This window comes from Lygodium microphyllum, chromosome 18 (genome assembly GCF_053477565.2).
Source record: "Lygodium microphyllum isolate KBCC chromosome 18, Lygodium_microphyllum_v1.1.10, whole genome shotgun sequence".
NCBI classification, from domain to species: domain Eukaryota; kingdom Viridiplantae; phylum Streptophyta; class Polypodiopsida; order Schizaeales; family Lygodiaceae; genus Lygodium; species Lygodium microphyllum.
Window position 1 is genome coordinate 139346192 of NC_141152.1, and position 14253 is coordinate 139360444.

The 14253-nt window shown below is 46.1% G+C and overlaps 1 protein-coding gene across 3 annotated transcripts in view; it reads left to right on the forward strand.

Moving 5' to 3' along the window:
- Positions 1-14253, forward strand: part of LOC148021443 (uncharacterized) — a 122412-nt gene that overhangs the window by 65874 nt on the left and 42285 nt on the right. For all 3 annotated transcript variants that reach the window (XM_087699315.1, XM_087699314.1, XM_087699316.1), the window contains exons 5-6: positions 6713-6799; positions 6905-7023. In XM_087699315.1, coding sequence (XP_087555441.1) covers positions 6713-6799; positions 6905-7023 — 206 coding nt within the window. The remainder of the gene's footprint in view (positions 1-6712; positions 6800-6904; positions 7024-14253) is intronic.

Below are 14253 nucleotides of genomic sequence, written 5' to 3' on the forward strand. Positions count from 1 at the left end.
GTGGGGGAGGGACACTCACACTCAACTCACAAAGCTACAAATAACTTGTTTTGTTTAGGTTTAACTTATATCAATTGAATTGCCAGGTTTGATGAAAATCAATTAATGGATATGGAGGTTTGGCTTTTATTTTGGTTAAAAATGATGCACTTAACGATGTGGACGAACCCAGATGGATCCTATCTCATTGTTGCCACCATGTCAGGTTCTGAATCTGCTGTGACTTGGGTTGCCACATGCAAGGCTTGTTGACTTTATTACAATGTCGCTTGCACTAGATACAGTCTCTGTATCTTAATTTGATGCTGTGTTGTTAGCATTCATTGTATTTCTGCTGTCAATTTTGTGACTCTGATGGAGACATTGGGAGTTCTGATTGTGTGCCATCTCATGTATGTGTTGTGCACTGTCTTCCCTGCATTTCATCCATCATTACCATCATTTCAGGTGCATTGTTGGAGGCCAGCAGGCATGTGTGGCAGCGGGTCGGTCAAATTTGGTGGTGGCACATCTATTGTGCAGGTTGGCAGCAAGTTGGCCAGTTCATGATGCTGGCGCCTATATCTAGGCTGCTCATCATTGTGATTACCATTATTATCTTTGGATATTGTGTCACCATTTACATAATTAGGATGACTATGATTGCAAAAGGGTGGGAGGGCATTGTCCAAGTGATGCCATCACATTGCATTTTGCATTTTGCATGACATCTTGCATTGCCCTTTGGATTACCCAATGCATTGGTATTCTGTTCTTGTAAACGTGCATCTATGTGCATTTACCCCTTTTTCAGTCAGAGAGTGGTCTATTTTGGATCCACCATATTCATGGCAGCTCCCATGGCAGTCTCCTTGCTATTAATCTCTACATACAACCACGGGTGGTTAGGATAGTTTATCTGTTTTATGATCGGTTGAGTCTAATCATCCCTTTCATTTTTCCCCTTGGGACACAGATTACTTGATAGGATGAAAACCATTAATCAAACATTAAAAAACAAACAAAAAAGGAAAACACAAAAAAGTCTATTGTGGTTCCATCTCCTTTGCAGGTCCCGGTAGGTCAGTAGGCAGTCAATGACAACCCTTTGTTTGATACCTCACCCTCTCTGGGGTGATTACTTGGGCTTTCTTGGTAACATAACCATTGTTTCTATAGTCTTAGTAGGTCATTGGGCAATTGATGACCACCCTTTGCCCGATGGGATATGCCTTGTGGCAAATAAAAATTGGGCTTGAGATATCTTGATAGTTCCTAATTCCAATTTTTGAGCGTAAGAGGGAGTGTTAAACAAAGAAATGCATTATAAACTGATTAGCTCTTTATTATAGTCCCAAAACTCAAATGAGCAAACTTTCATTAAAAAAGAAATGCCTTCCTAGAGTATTTTCCTAATTTACTATCACAAGTACATGAAAGCACATGTGAGGTGCAGATTAGTTATTTCGGAATTTGAGACCTAAGACCTTGAGATATCAGGTGGGGCCAAAGGCAAAAGTTGTAACAAGGTATACTTGACAAGTACTAGGTAGTATCTAGTAACAAAAATAGGCTCATATCACTTTATTAACCATAAGTGTGAGTGGTGATACTAGGAACTCGACATTAATTAATTAATTAATTAATGTGACTCTAGGGGCTAATGAGTACTCAAGAATACTTGGGTGATAGATTGGCTAGATTATTTTTTTGAGCAATAAATAATTATTAAATTAATATTCTAAAAATTAATTTAATAATGCTGGAAAATGGATTAAGAAGGCTACCACTTGGCAGAACTTAATGCTGGAAATTAAATTAATATTCTAAAAATTAATTTAATAATGATGAAAAATGGATTAAGAAGGCTACCACTTGGCAGAACTTACCCATGGAAGTGAAAAGAGGTTGGTTGGAGGTAGAGAGAAATGAAATGAAATTATATATCAACGTTTGCAAAAGGCTAAAATGATCTATGAGACCATGAGTTACAAATATGCGTATGATGGTACAACTGTCTGAGCAAAATATGTAGCACAAAGCAAATGAGAAAGAAACTACCTAAAGCTATGTGTAACACATAGAACTCTTTTTTTTTTTTTTTTGGCAAGTAAAATGTGGCTGATTATATTACTCAAAAAAACTGATTACAACGGAGTGTTCATGCTCATCAGACTAGCTGGAGCTGATGCAAAGTTACAAATACATCATGTATACAAGCCTCTCAAGGCGGTCTGGGGGGTATGGGGGCAAGAAGCCATGGGGAGGGGGTGTATCGCCAATTGGGGCTGCCTGCCTGCATCACGAAAAACAGGTCCTGGCCACCCCAAGTACGCATGAAATGACAACGAAGCTCTTGACGACCCTGGACTTGCCCTGCACCTGATCCCAACGGTCACGGAGGGAGTGGATGATGGAGGTCCAAAGCTTTGCTAAGGTCGCCTGTACTGAAAGTCTCTCTCCGCCAAAAGCCTCTTGATACTGCGCCTTCCAGATATGCCATCCAGTAAGACTCCCTATGATCTCCCATATCTCTGAACGGTCTGTTGTGGGCTCCAGTACTTGGCGGATGGGTAGAGCCTCCAAACCGACCACTGTGCACGACCCTGCCTCGATAATGAATATTGTGTCCTACATCCCAGCCTCATACAAAAGGTGACGGCCGTGGTTGACTCCCTGCCAACAGAAAGCTCCCCATGAGATACATCCCAGGTTGGGTGCTATACGGCGAAGGATACGGCATGCTCCTCTCCACACAAGTTGCGCCTCCTCACCTGGCCAAAGGCAGTGCTTTGGGGTTTCCAGAGGCTGCTGTGTATAGCGCTTACAACCTCCCTCCTTCTGCATCTGGGCAAGCCAGCTTCCCACCACCAAGCTTCCATGTGCCACCAGCCATAAGAAATACGACACCCTCCTCGGCCTCTAGCTATCCCATAGGTGGCGCCAGAAGGTCCGTCGGAAAGGCTCCATGATGTTGTGCTCTACCCAGTGCCTGCTACATGACGGCGCCCACTCCATATCCTCTTGCATCAGTACGTGTATATCAATTCTGGCAGTGTACTCTAGGAACCTGGGTGGCTTCTTGGCGATTGCAGTGGCCAACCATAGCCACTCTCTTGGATCGCACTCCATCATCAAGTGGTCTACCCTCCCAGATCCAAAGGCGCCACTCCTTGAGCTCTTCCCAGAAAACATAGGGGTCCAGTCGCGAGGTCTTCCCTTGAAGGCCCACCACCCGAATCCTCTACGAGAGGGTGGCTATCCCCTCATCTTGTTGCCCTTTGTCAAGGGTCAAATTTCCCCCCCTCCTGAACGGTAAAGAAAGTCCCCTGCGGGGCGTCGCCCACTCTACCTGCCACCTGTAGGGGGAAGCCTGCTGGTGAAAATCTAGCTACCCATACCTCCTCGGGCTCTATTGGCTCTCGTATTGGGGGAGCAAGCCATTCTAGAGGTATGGCTGCGTCTATCTCCCTTCTCCTCAACTCCACTTCTCTTTGGCAGCCTGATACTCGCTGAAGCACCTCCTCGTCCGCCATCTTATATACCTCCTGCCATGTCCTGATAGTAGGAGCCGGGTTGGCCTCCCAACCAGCCCACTAGATGTGGAGGCGCTCGCCAGTCTGTGCCCCTTTCGGATCTTTGACCTGTGGGTTCTAGATCACTGGTTGACGGTCTATCTCCTCCTGGTAGCTTGGGGGGCTTTGGATTAGGGCCTTACGGAGGCCCTGCCACACACGGAGTAAGCTGCGTAGGAAAGGTGATCTTGGGGGGGGGGGAGTGATCTGGGCTGATGTGAAGATCCATCTCAGGGACGGTCTCCACTCACCGCCAAGTCTCGGTCTACAGTCCTGAAGGCCCTCCTGCAATAAGATCTTCCTGGTCTCCCCGCCTGATGTGAGGCCGCGGACAACTAGCTTGCCCAAGAGGGCCATACTCTGGGTCTATGATCCCAAGCCCTCCCTCTGACCGATGCCGTATGATGGTCCCATGCCAGCTTGGCCCTGGAATCCCTGGAACCATTTGACCTTGACCAAAGGAAATTCCACACTAGGCGGCGAAGCTGCGCTACGCATGATGAGGAGAAGCACCAACATGAGGCGATGTACCACGCCGTCGCTAGGAGGACCTGGTTAACCACCAGGGCTGAGCCAGCTAGTGGGAGGCGAGCCGTGCCCCAGTAGGTCAGCTTCCTCCGAATAGAATCGAGGATTGGAAGAAATTGCTGGGCAGGAGTGATATCAAGTCCCACCTGGAACCCTAGGTAACGGACGGTCTGCGCTTTCAGCCCTTCCATTGCCCTCCCACCCCTTAAGGCGGACATTGCGGTTCATGCTTCACACTGCCCTCACACCCCCACCCCTTGAGGCGGACATTGCTGTTCATGGTTCATGGCTGACCTCTTCCACCTCTTCCTTCTTTAGCAAGGGACGTTGGTATCCATGGCTTCTTTCCCTATAGATGACCAGTCTACTGGGTGTTTCTATTGCAGCAAGAACGATCATTCCACCGATGATTGTCAACATCGACCTTTGCTCCCCACCTCTCCAAAGTTAATGAGTGCTAGTGATGACACTGGGAAATTGGGATTAATTAATTATTTAATGGTAGTTCGAGGCTATTGAGTGCTCATGCTCACTTGGGTAATAAATTGGCTTAGCCAATTTAATTGTTGGCTGGTTAGATTATTTTTGTGGGCACAAAAATAATTATTAAATTAATTTTTAGAATGTATATTCTGAGGATTAATTAATGGGCTAGACAATGTTAGGAATTCAGCTTGGAAGGCTGCCCCTTGGCAAAACTTGCCTATACAAGTTTGGGAAAGCTGAATTGGTGCTTAAGGGGGAAGGAAATTTTGTTTTTGCATTTTGGAGTTGTTGGGAAGAGAGGTTGGGCTGCCATTGCTTGCTTTTGGGGCCATTTCTGAGCCATTGGAGACCATGTTGGTGAAGATGGTTGCATATCCTTGGCTAGGGGAAGTTGATGATTGTGGTTGATGCACTTCCTTCTAAAGATTATAGCCTCTAATGGTCCCTTTGTTGTTGGTGAATCCATTTAGGGATGGAAAACCGGGTTGGTAGCTTAATTTCACCAAATTCCCGTGATAGATCTCTTAATTCTCTCTCTTTCCCCAGCCATTTTCTAGCTTATGTGGATTAAGTGGTAACATTTGCATTTTTAGTTTATGTGGATTTTATACTTGCTGTAATTAGTATTAAATCGTATTATTTACCACCCTATGTGAGAAGGAAGGCTGGCTTCACCCAATCTTGTGATCCTATTAAAATTATCATGTTGCATGTGCTTGTCATAAAATGGTTGAGGACAAGAGATGGGTGACTGAGAAAGCAAATAAAGTTTGGTTTGCTCAGCATAGTTAAGCTAATTGGTGTGATTGCTTGCTTCAATTATGGAAGTCTAAGCTTCCTTACCAGGGCAAAGTTTTTATATCGAGGCTTCTTATTGGGGGTCTTCCCATAGGGGATATGCTATGTGGTTGCGAGATCTCCAGTGGTAGACATGTCTTGTGCACTACATGCGATGAAACCCCTATTCATCTATTTATCTCTTGCCCAGTTGGCAAGACAGGTTTGAGACTTCATTTCTTGAGCATGGACCTTAGTGACAGGTCAATGAATGGTATTCCATTCTTTGGTTTTGGGCAAGATGTCATCCATGGCCACTTTACAACTGGAGCACCCTTCTCTTTTCCATTTTATGCAATGGACTGCTCATTGCCGTATTTGGCAGACACAGAATGATTTTATTTTTGATTTGGCCTCAAGCATCTGTGGTAATGCGAGGCATGTTTGAGGATTGCTATTATGGCAAGGTACTTCTATGGTTTCAGCTGGTTTGATACTTAGAGATGTAGCCGCTCCATGGATAGATATTGTTCGCACCACTATGTTGTGCCTGCTTCATGATCTGCTTCTTTGTTTTGTGGCTTTGTATTTTTATAGCCTTTTGGCTCCATGGGTGTTTCTTGCTTGTCTTTGGTTGTGCTAGGCATGCCAGAAGGCCTGTTGTAAATATTTCAATTCGTTAATTCAAACTGCTTCACAAAAAAGAAAAAATACAGGCACTGAGAGGTAGAGAAGCAACTCAACATTCTCTCTGCAGTGAACTTATGCAGGGGTTTTCTCTTTGCAGTTTTGACATAGCCCTGTCATTTTGCTTCATGTTTGTGTCCTTTATGTGGTGTTTCCATGAGTGTTTTTCACTATAGAAGAAACTGCCTGCTTGTAGTATCTACAGTGTCAGGATAATTTTATGCATTTCTTGGTCAAGCCATTGTGCAAAGGGCTGGCTCAAATGAGGAAGTGGATAAATATGCCTTTTGGATACCCCTGCCTTTTCTATTACATGTGCAATGCTTTGACGTTACCGTCTTATGGTCTGTCATGTTTGACACTGCATCAAATATTTAGTGTAGCCAAATGTTATGATATGTTGCACCAAAGTTTGATTATTTTATGACTTGAAATTGATCTTACTTTGGAATTCGGTAGTAATGTGTGGATATATTTTTAGTAAGGTAAATAGAAACTTTGACTTGACTGAGGCTTTTGTTTACTATGGATACATGGAAGGTCTTTCTATTTTGTAGCCTGGGTTTTGAGAAGAAAAGCTTTCTTATCTTGTTGCTGAATAGCAGTCAACTTCTGCAAGTTTTAAATGTTAAGAGTGTGATTATAGCTTTTTGGTGATTTTTATGTGACACATCTTGCAGGCACAACAAAGCATAGCTTCCCGAGGTTTACTGGCAATGCCTGTTGGTTTCAAGCAAAGAGAAACTGTAGATAAAATTATTGAGAAGGTATGGATATGTTCAAGTCATTTTGTTTTCATGATAGCTTCTTAAGAACTTAGGAGTATTTCTATAATTTGGAAAAATTATCTAATGGATATGAACGTTTGTCAGTTTCCTGCAGACAATTTTACGGTGATGTTATTTCACTATGATGGGATTGTTGAAGCATGGAATATATTTCCCTGGAAGAGTCGCGTGATTCAAATAGCAGCACTGAACCAGACTAAATGGTACAATCTATGTACTTCTATGAGATTCTAATCATGGATACAATTACACCCATGTCATGGCAAAAGAGTCACTTGTCAAGGTTTTTTTTATCAGAAAAGAAATACTCTATTAATAAATCTCCCTAGGACAAAGTACCCCAAGGCAAAATACAAAAACAGCCCTGTAAGGGATTTCCAAATAGAAAAGTATACAACAAAGGGGAGATCTATTACAAGGCCTGAGTGAATAACGGATTAGAAGGTCTCTAATGCCAGACCATGCCTGGCTGACAATGAAAGGACATGCTAGAACCCCAACTCCTGAGAAAAGCATCTCTCCTCCTCATAGTCTCTGAACCACCTTGTATCCTCTCCCATCACCCATGGAGATTATGGACAATCTCTGTTCAAATCTTGGAGAGAGTCTTGGCAGTGAACAGTGCCCAATAGATGAATAGTATGGCTACATTTGACAGTCTAAATATACCAAGCAATGATGATAGATATGAGCTTCCATTTGTGATAGTGTAATTGATTCCACATTGTTTGTGAAAACTCAAGCATGGCAATCTTGCTAAGAGTTGCCTAGAGACAAGATAGACATGACTACCTTGTACATCCTCATATCCACATGCTAGGCCTCTATCTATGATCCACCCACCATCCCCCAAGTCACGATCATCGACTATGATGTGCCATGAAACAGCATCCTAAGAGCACTCTTCCATACCTTTTGAGCCTTAGTGCAATACCAAATATAGTGTCTCTATATCTCTTCTAGTTCCCTACATCTAATGCAAGGGACAAGGTCTTTGCCATAACCAAGCTAGAACCAACAGCTAGACACTTGATTGCTATTAAGAAAGAGTAAGCTATCCTCCAGTCTCCTCTAGAAGTCAACAACGGAAAGATGGTGAAGATGTTTCGAGGATGTGAATTTTTTATGCCTTGCATAGCATTTGATTTAGTATTAATCAAATGTGCAAATGTGAGATGCATATGTGTTGTGCAAGTTAGTTAAGTCACAATGACAAGCCAAGGACCTCGAGATATTAGTGGGTATTAAAGGAAAAAGTTGTAATAAGTTTTTCTAGTCAAGTGCTAGTAGCTGCTTGGTGTCAGTTTTGGCTTAGGACATTTAATTGACCAATTAATATCAGTGGTGACATCAGGAAAACTGAGCATTGATTAATTAATTAATGCTAGTCGAGGGGCCAATTAATGTGCTAGACCACTTGAGGGTCAAAATGGCTTAACCAATTTGTGGATAGGCATTGCTAATTGTTTGGGCAAGGGCAAAGGGTTATATTTTTAGGATGATTAATTCTGAAAAATTAGTTAAATTGCTGAAAAATGCATTTAGAAGGCTGCCACTTGGCAAAACTTTCCTATATAAGTAAGGGAAAGGCTATTAAAGGTTGGTGGAGCCTCGTTTCAGCATGGTGGAGGTTGAGAGAGGAGGAGAGAGAGTTGCTACCGCAATTTTCCAACCATTGGAGACTGTAAGAGAGTTGCTGCCAACTATTCAAGAGGCTAGAGGTGGCAACCCATGTAGGCTATCTATAGGTAGGTGACATCAAGTTTGGGGCACTTAGGGGTAGGGGACTTGCATGTGAGGCTCTTGTTGATAGTGGGCTATACTCATTTAGCTATTTCCAATAGAGTAGCAACAAATTTGAGCACTTTCTCAAGATAGAAATTAGAAATTTCTCTCTTTTGAGCTTTTTCTCTCCTCTACGAAAAATCCCTCAGTAGATTTGGCCATTTTCAGTAGGTAATGTTTTTGCTGTTGTAAATCCTAATTTACAGCAAAAATTAGGGTTTACCAACCACCTCAGGTCCTTTGCCAAGAAATTGAAGGCCTAGTATTTGAAATCAGCAATTCAAGGAATTGCCAGAGATTTCAAGAAGCTAGCCATCCCAATTGGATTTGGGGTTAGATTTGACTAGCCAAGGGTGAATTAAAGGCCAATACTCAAGTGAATCAAGGGGCAAATTGGTTTAAAGGCTAGTTGGTTGTTATAGACATCAAGATGTATTGAAGATTCAAGGAGATCAAGCTGGATCTCAGTATGCTTTAACCTTTAGCAATATAAGATAAAGAAATACCACAAGGGATGCCAATTTTGGGGCCAATAGGGCATCCATTGTCCAAGATTTTTTTATTTTTTATTTTTTGCAAGTAACATGTGGCTGATTATATTACTCAAAAAAACTGATTACAATAGAATGCTCATGCTCAACAGACTAGCTGGAGCTGATGTAAAGTCACCAATACATCATGTATACAAGCCTCTCAAGGCGGTCTGGGGGGATGGGGGCAAGAAGCCATGGGGGGGGGGGGGGGGTATATTGCCAACATGGGCTGCTAGCCTGCATCACGAAGAACAGACCCTGGCTGCCCCAACTACGCATGAAGTGACCACGGAGCTCCTGACTCGCCCTGGACTCGCCCTGCACCTGATCCCATCGGCCGCGGAGGGAGTGGATGATGGAGATTCAAAGTTTTGCTAAGGTTGCAAAGTCTCTCTCCACCGAAAGCCTCCTGACACCGCGCCTTCCACATATGCCATCTAGTAAGACTCCCTATGATCTCCCATACCTCCGAGCGGTCTGCTGTGGACTCTAGTACCTGGAGGATGGGTAGAGCCTCTAGACCGACCATTGCGCACGACCCTGCCTTGACCATGAATATCGTGTCCTGCATCTTGGCCTCATACAAAAGGTGACGGCCCTGGCTGATTGCTTGCCAACAGAAAGCTCCCCATGAGATACACCCAAGATTGGGTGCTATACGGCGAAGGATGCGGCATGCTCCTCTCCACACGAGCTGCGCCTCCTCACATGACCAAAGGCAATGCTTTGGGGTTTCCAAAGGCTGCTGTGTGCAGCGCTTACAATCTCCCTCCTTCTGCATCTGGGCAAGTCAACTTCCCACCGCCAAGCCTCCATATGCCACCAGCTATAAAAAATACGACACCCTCCTCGGCCTCCAACTATCCCATTGGCGGCGCCAAAAGGTCCGACGGAAGGGCTCCATGATGCTGTGCTCCGCCCAGTGCTTGCTGCGTGACGGTGCCCAGTCCATATCCTCCTGCATCAGTACATGTCTGTCAATCTTGGTAGTGTACTCTAGGAACCTGGGTGGCTTCTTGGCGACCGCAGTGCCGGCCATAGCCACTCTCCTGGATCCCACTTCAACTCATCAAGTGGTCTGCCCTCCCAAATCCAAAGGAGCCACTCCCTGAGCTCCTTCCAGAAAACATAGGAGTCCAGTTACTATGTCTTCCCTTGAAGGCCCACCACCCAAATCCTCCTTCACAAAAGGGTGGCGATCCCCTTATCTTGTTGTCCTCCGTCAAGGGCCAGGCATTTCGCCTCCTGAACGGCGAAGAAAGTCCCTTGCGGGGTGCCACCCACTCTTGTGCCACCTGAAGGGGAAAGCCTGCTGGTGAAAACCTGGCTGTCCATACCTCCTCAGGCTCTATCTTCTCTCGTATCGGGGGAGCAAGCCACTTCGGAGGTATTGCTGCATCTATCTCTCTTCTCAACTCCACTCCTCTCTGGCAACTTGATACTCGCTACAACACCTCCTCGCCCGCTATCTTGTACACCTCCCGCCATGTCCTGATGGTATGAGCCAGGCCAGCTTCCCACCTAGCCCAATGGATGTGGGGGCGCTCACCTATCTGTGCCCCTTCCCAATCTTTGACCTGGGGATTCCAGATCACCAGCTGATAGTCTATTTCCTCTTGGCAGCCTGGGGGGCTTTGGATTAGGGCCTTACGGAGGCCCTGCTACACGAGGAGTAAGTTGCGAAGGAAAGGTGATTGGGGGGGGGGGGGTGATCTGGGCTGATGTGAAGATCCATCTCAGGGACAGCCTCCACTCACCACCAAGTCTCGGTCTACAATTGTGAAGGCCCTCCTGCAATAAGACCTTCTAGGTCTGCCCGGCCTGGTGTGAGACCGCAGACAACTAGCTTGCCCAAGAGGGCCATACTCTGATACTTTGGGTCTATGATCCCAAGCCCTCCTTCTGACCTATGTCGTGTGATGGTTGCCCACGCCACCTTGGCCCTAGAATCCCTAGAACAATCAAACCCTGACCAAAGGAAACTCCGCACTAGGCGGTGAAGTTGTACCACGCACGATGAGAAGCACCAACACGAGGCGATGTACCAGGCCGTCGCTAGGAGGACCTAGTTATCCATTAGGGCTCGTGCGGCTAGTGAGAGGCGAACTGTGCTCTAGTAGGTTAGTTTCCTCTGAATAGAATCGAGGATAGGAAGAATATGTTGGGCAGGAGTGATGTCGAGTCCCACCTAGAATCCTAGGTATCGGATGGTCTGCCCTCTGCTCACCCATCTAAATCCCAGGTGGACGCCCCACTCCGTGCTGGAGTCCAGGTCTGTGAGGAAACGAACTGACTTTCGCCAGTTGATTTTCGCTCCCGTTGCACAGCAGAACACACCAAGAGCCAGCCTCACTCTCTCCAGCATCAACTTATCGTCCTCTATGTAGAGGGCCGTATCATGTGCATACTCTGAGTCTAACAACTTAGTCTCCTCTCTCACTGGAAGCTGGAGGCCGTGTAATCCGCTCAAACGTGACCTAAGGAAGTGAGACATTGCCTTTGCGAAGAGTAGAAACAGGTATGGGGTTAGGGGGCAGCCCTGTCGAACCGATCTCTCCAGTCGAAACTCCTCCCCTCGCCTTCTGCCTATGAGAACCCTGCTGGTGGCCGAACTGTACAGGCCGGAGACCCCACGAATCCAAGCCTGGGGGAATCCCAACCTCACCATGGTGCCCTCTAGGAAATCCCAGTCCACCCTGTCATAAGCTTTCTCAAAATCCAAGAGTAGTACTGCCAGTCTCTGCCCACTGTGCTGAGCCCATTGTGTCGCCTCAAAGAAGGTAAATACATTGTCTAGGATACTCCTATCCTAGACAAAGCCTGTTTGTGTGTCATGGATGATATTTGGAAGCACGGGGCGTAGTTGCCTACCAATCATCTTTGCCAATGCCTTATAGGCCATTGACAATAAGGTGATCGGTCTCCACTAGCTCCAACCGGTCTTTCCCTTTGGGGAAAAGACTGATAAGGTCTGCCCAGAGACTCCCTGACATCTGTCTTGAAGTGAAAATCTCCAGGAAAGCCATCAGTAGGGGGTCCACCACTTCCTAGTAGGTATGTGGGGGGGGGGGGGGGTGGGGGGTGGGTGAGGGGACTGTGGGAACTCAGGTGAGGCAGTTTGTGGTGCGGGTGGAGAATGTGGGGGGCTGCGGTCCTGTCGGGTGGGACGGATAGGGGAGGGCTATGGAGTGCTCTGCCGAGGGGGGGTCGCTCGCCCGCTTGCACCCTGCTGACAAGGCTAGGTCTGAGGAGCTGGCTGCGCCCCCCTTGCCGTCTCCCTCTCTGCCATCTCTGGACCCATGTGAAGCCGTCAGCGTCCACATGCAGACCTGTGGGCGGAGTTGCCTTGGCTCCAAGACGCGTATAACCTGCTGCCTGATGCTCAAAATTGTGGCAGCGTAGGCACTGCCTTGGTTGCCCAGTCACAATGACCTGTTGCCTAAAAGAGTACATGCCTGCCTCAATCTCTAGGAACTGTGGGATATTCTTGATCTCTTTCACTACCACCCGTACCTTTGGGACTCCTGCTGTTGTCACTGCATCAGTGAAAGATGCGGGAAGGATAGTGCCGAAGAGCCGTCCAAAGTCTTCCACCAACTAGCGATACTCAATCGCTAGGCCAGGGAAAAGAAGGGTGACCGGGTGCCAAAGAAACCTGTTGTGGAGTGCAAATGCCTCCACAGTAAAGCCACTGTACCAAGGGACCATGTATATGACCCCCTTCGTGGACGCATATGGTGAATTGGCGAGTAACTCGTGAGCTGGGTCTACCGAGCTGAGCTGGACCATGAAGATCCCTTGGCCCAATACAATTGCCTCTACGATCTGTGCTGTGCTGATGCGTTGCGTGGAGTGAAGCCAGTTCTGAAGCTGGGCCTTGTTTGGGGAATGTCCTACTACCTAACCATAAATCGTTGTTTCTTTAGCTCTAGCTCCTTAGCTCGGATGACTAAGACCTGCTCCTCAGAGAGGACTACGCTTAAGGTGTTTGACTGGGGGGCACTTGCTGAGTGTGCCGGCGTCTGACCATAGGTTTCCATTGCGTGTCCTTTCTGGGAACCTACCTATCACGCTGCTATGCTACCGGAGGGGGAGTTGCTGTTGATGGAGGGAGCAATTGGAGAGGGGGGGGAGGGGGGGGAGTCGATGGCGAGGAAGGGGAGGAGGACCTCTTTCTTGAGATTGCCATCGTCATGTATTGAGAAGGTAAACACTCTTTGTTGGTAGCTAGCTACAATTGCAAGAAGAATGTCTCCTTTGATAAAGGGCCCAATTCATATTTTTACTTGTCACTATTTATTTTATTATTATCCGCATTAATATAGAGGTTGAGATACGAAGTATTTGAGAAGTGTTTGTGCGAATTCTGCACTTTGGGGGTAATACCTTCCTAATTCTATCCATCATGTCTCTAGCCCCTTTGATATGCGAAGTTTCTGTGTCTGTGACTGAGCTGGTCACTCAAGAAAGGTGAACCACTCCCCCACTATAGGAACTATTTGGGAAGATAACCTCCTCGAAGATAAGTGTGTTGCTCTTTGATGGTGTGGCCTATTTGTCTTGAATAGTTGGTTGAAGAGAAGAGACTATCTCATCTCCTCTTCAACAGTGGTTGGGTCAATATGGTAAAGTCCTACAGATACTGATCTACAAGCCTACATAAAAACAATAACAAATTTGACCTCATGACCATTCCCAAGCCATCTACCCCGGATGTGCAACAAAGACAAAGAATGCTAAGGGATTTGTTGGCATCTACACCTCCTCAAGAGAAACGCACGTGCTTGCATGGTGCAAATTAAAGTCTGTGACACATGAATCTTGAATCATTGATGAATGCACACTTATAAATGGGAGTTCTGTCTTTCAGTAACTATCTTTGACTTATTTGAAAGTGCACATCGGAGTTTGTCTTTATCTCTACCTCTGATGCTATCTTTGTTCCCACTCTCGTGTGTTGTCTTCATTCCCAGCTCCAACTTAGTCTACAAGGAGAATCTATATCGAAGTTGTTTCCAACATCTATTTCTGATTCACCTAAAGAGGGCGGAATTGAGCCTTGTCCGACTCTTCCCCAAGCGCACATTGCTCAACAATAACTTGTGGGAAGCATAA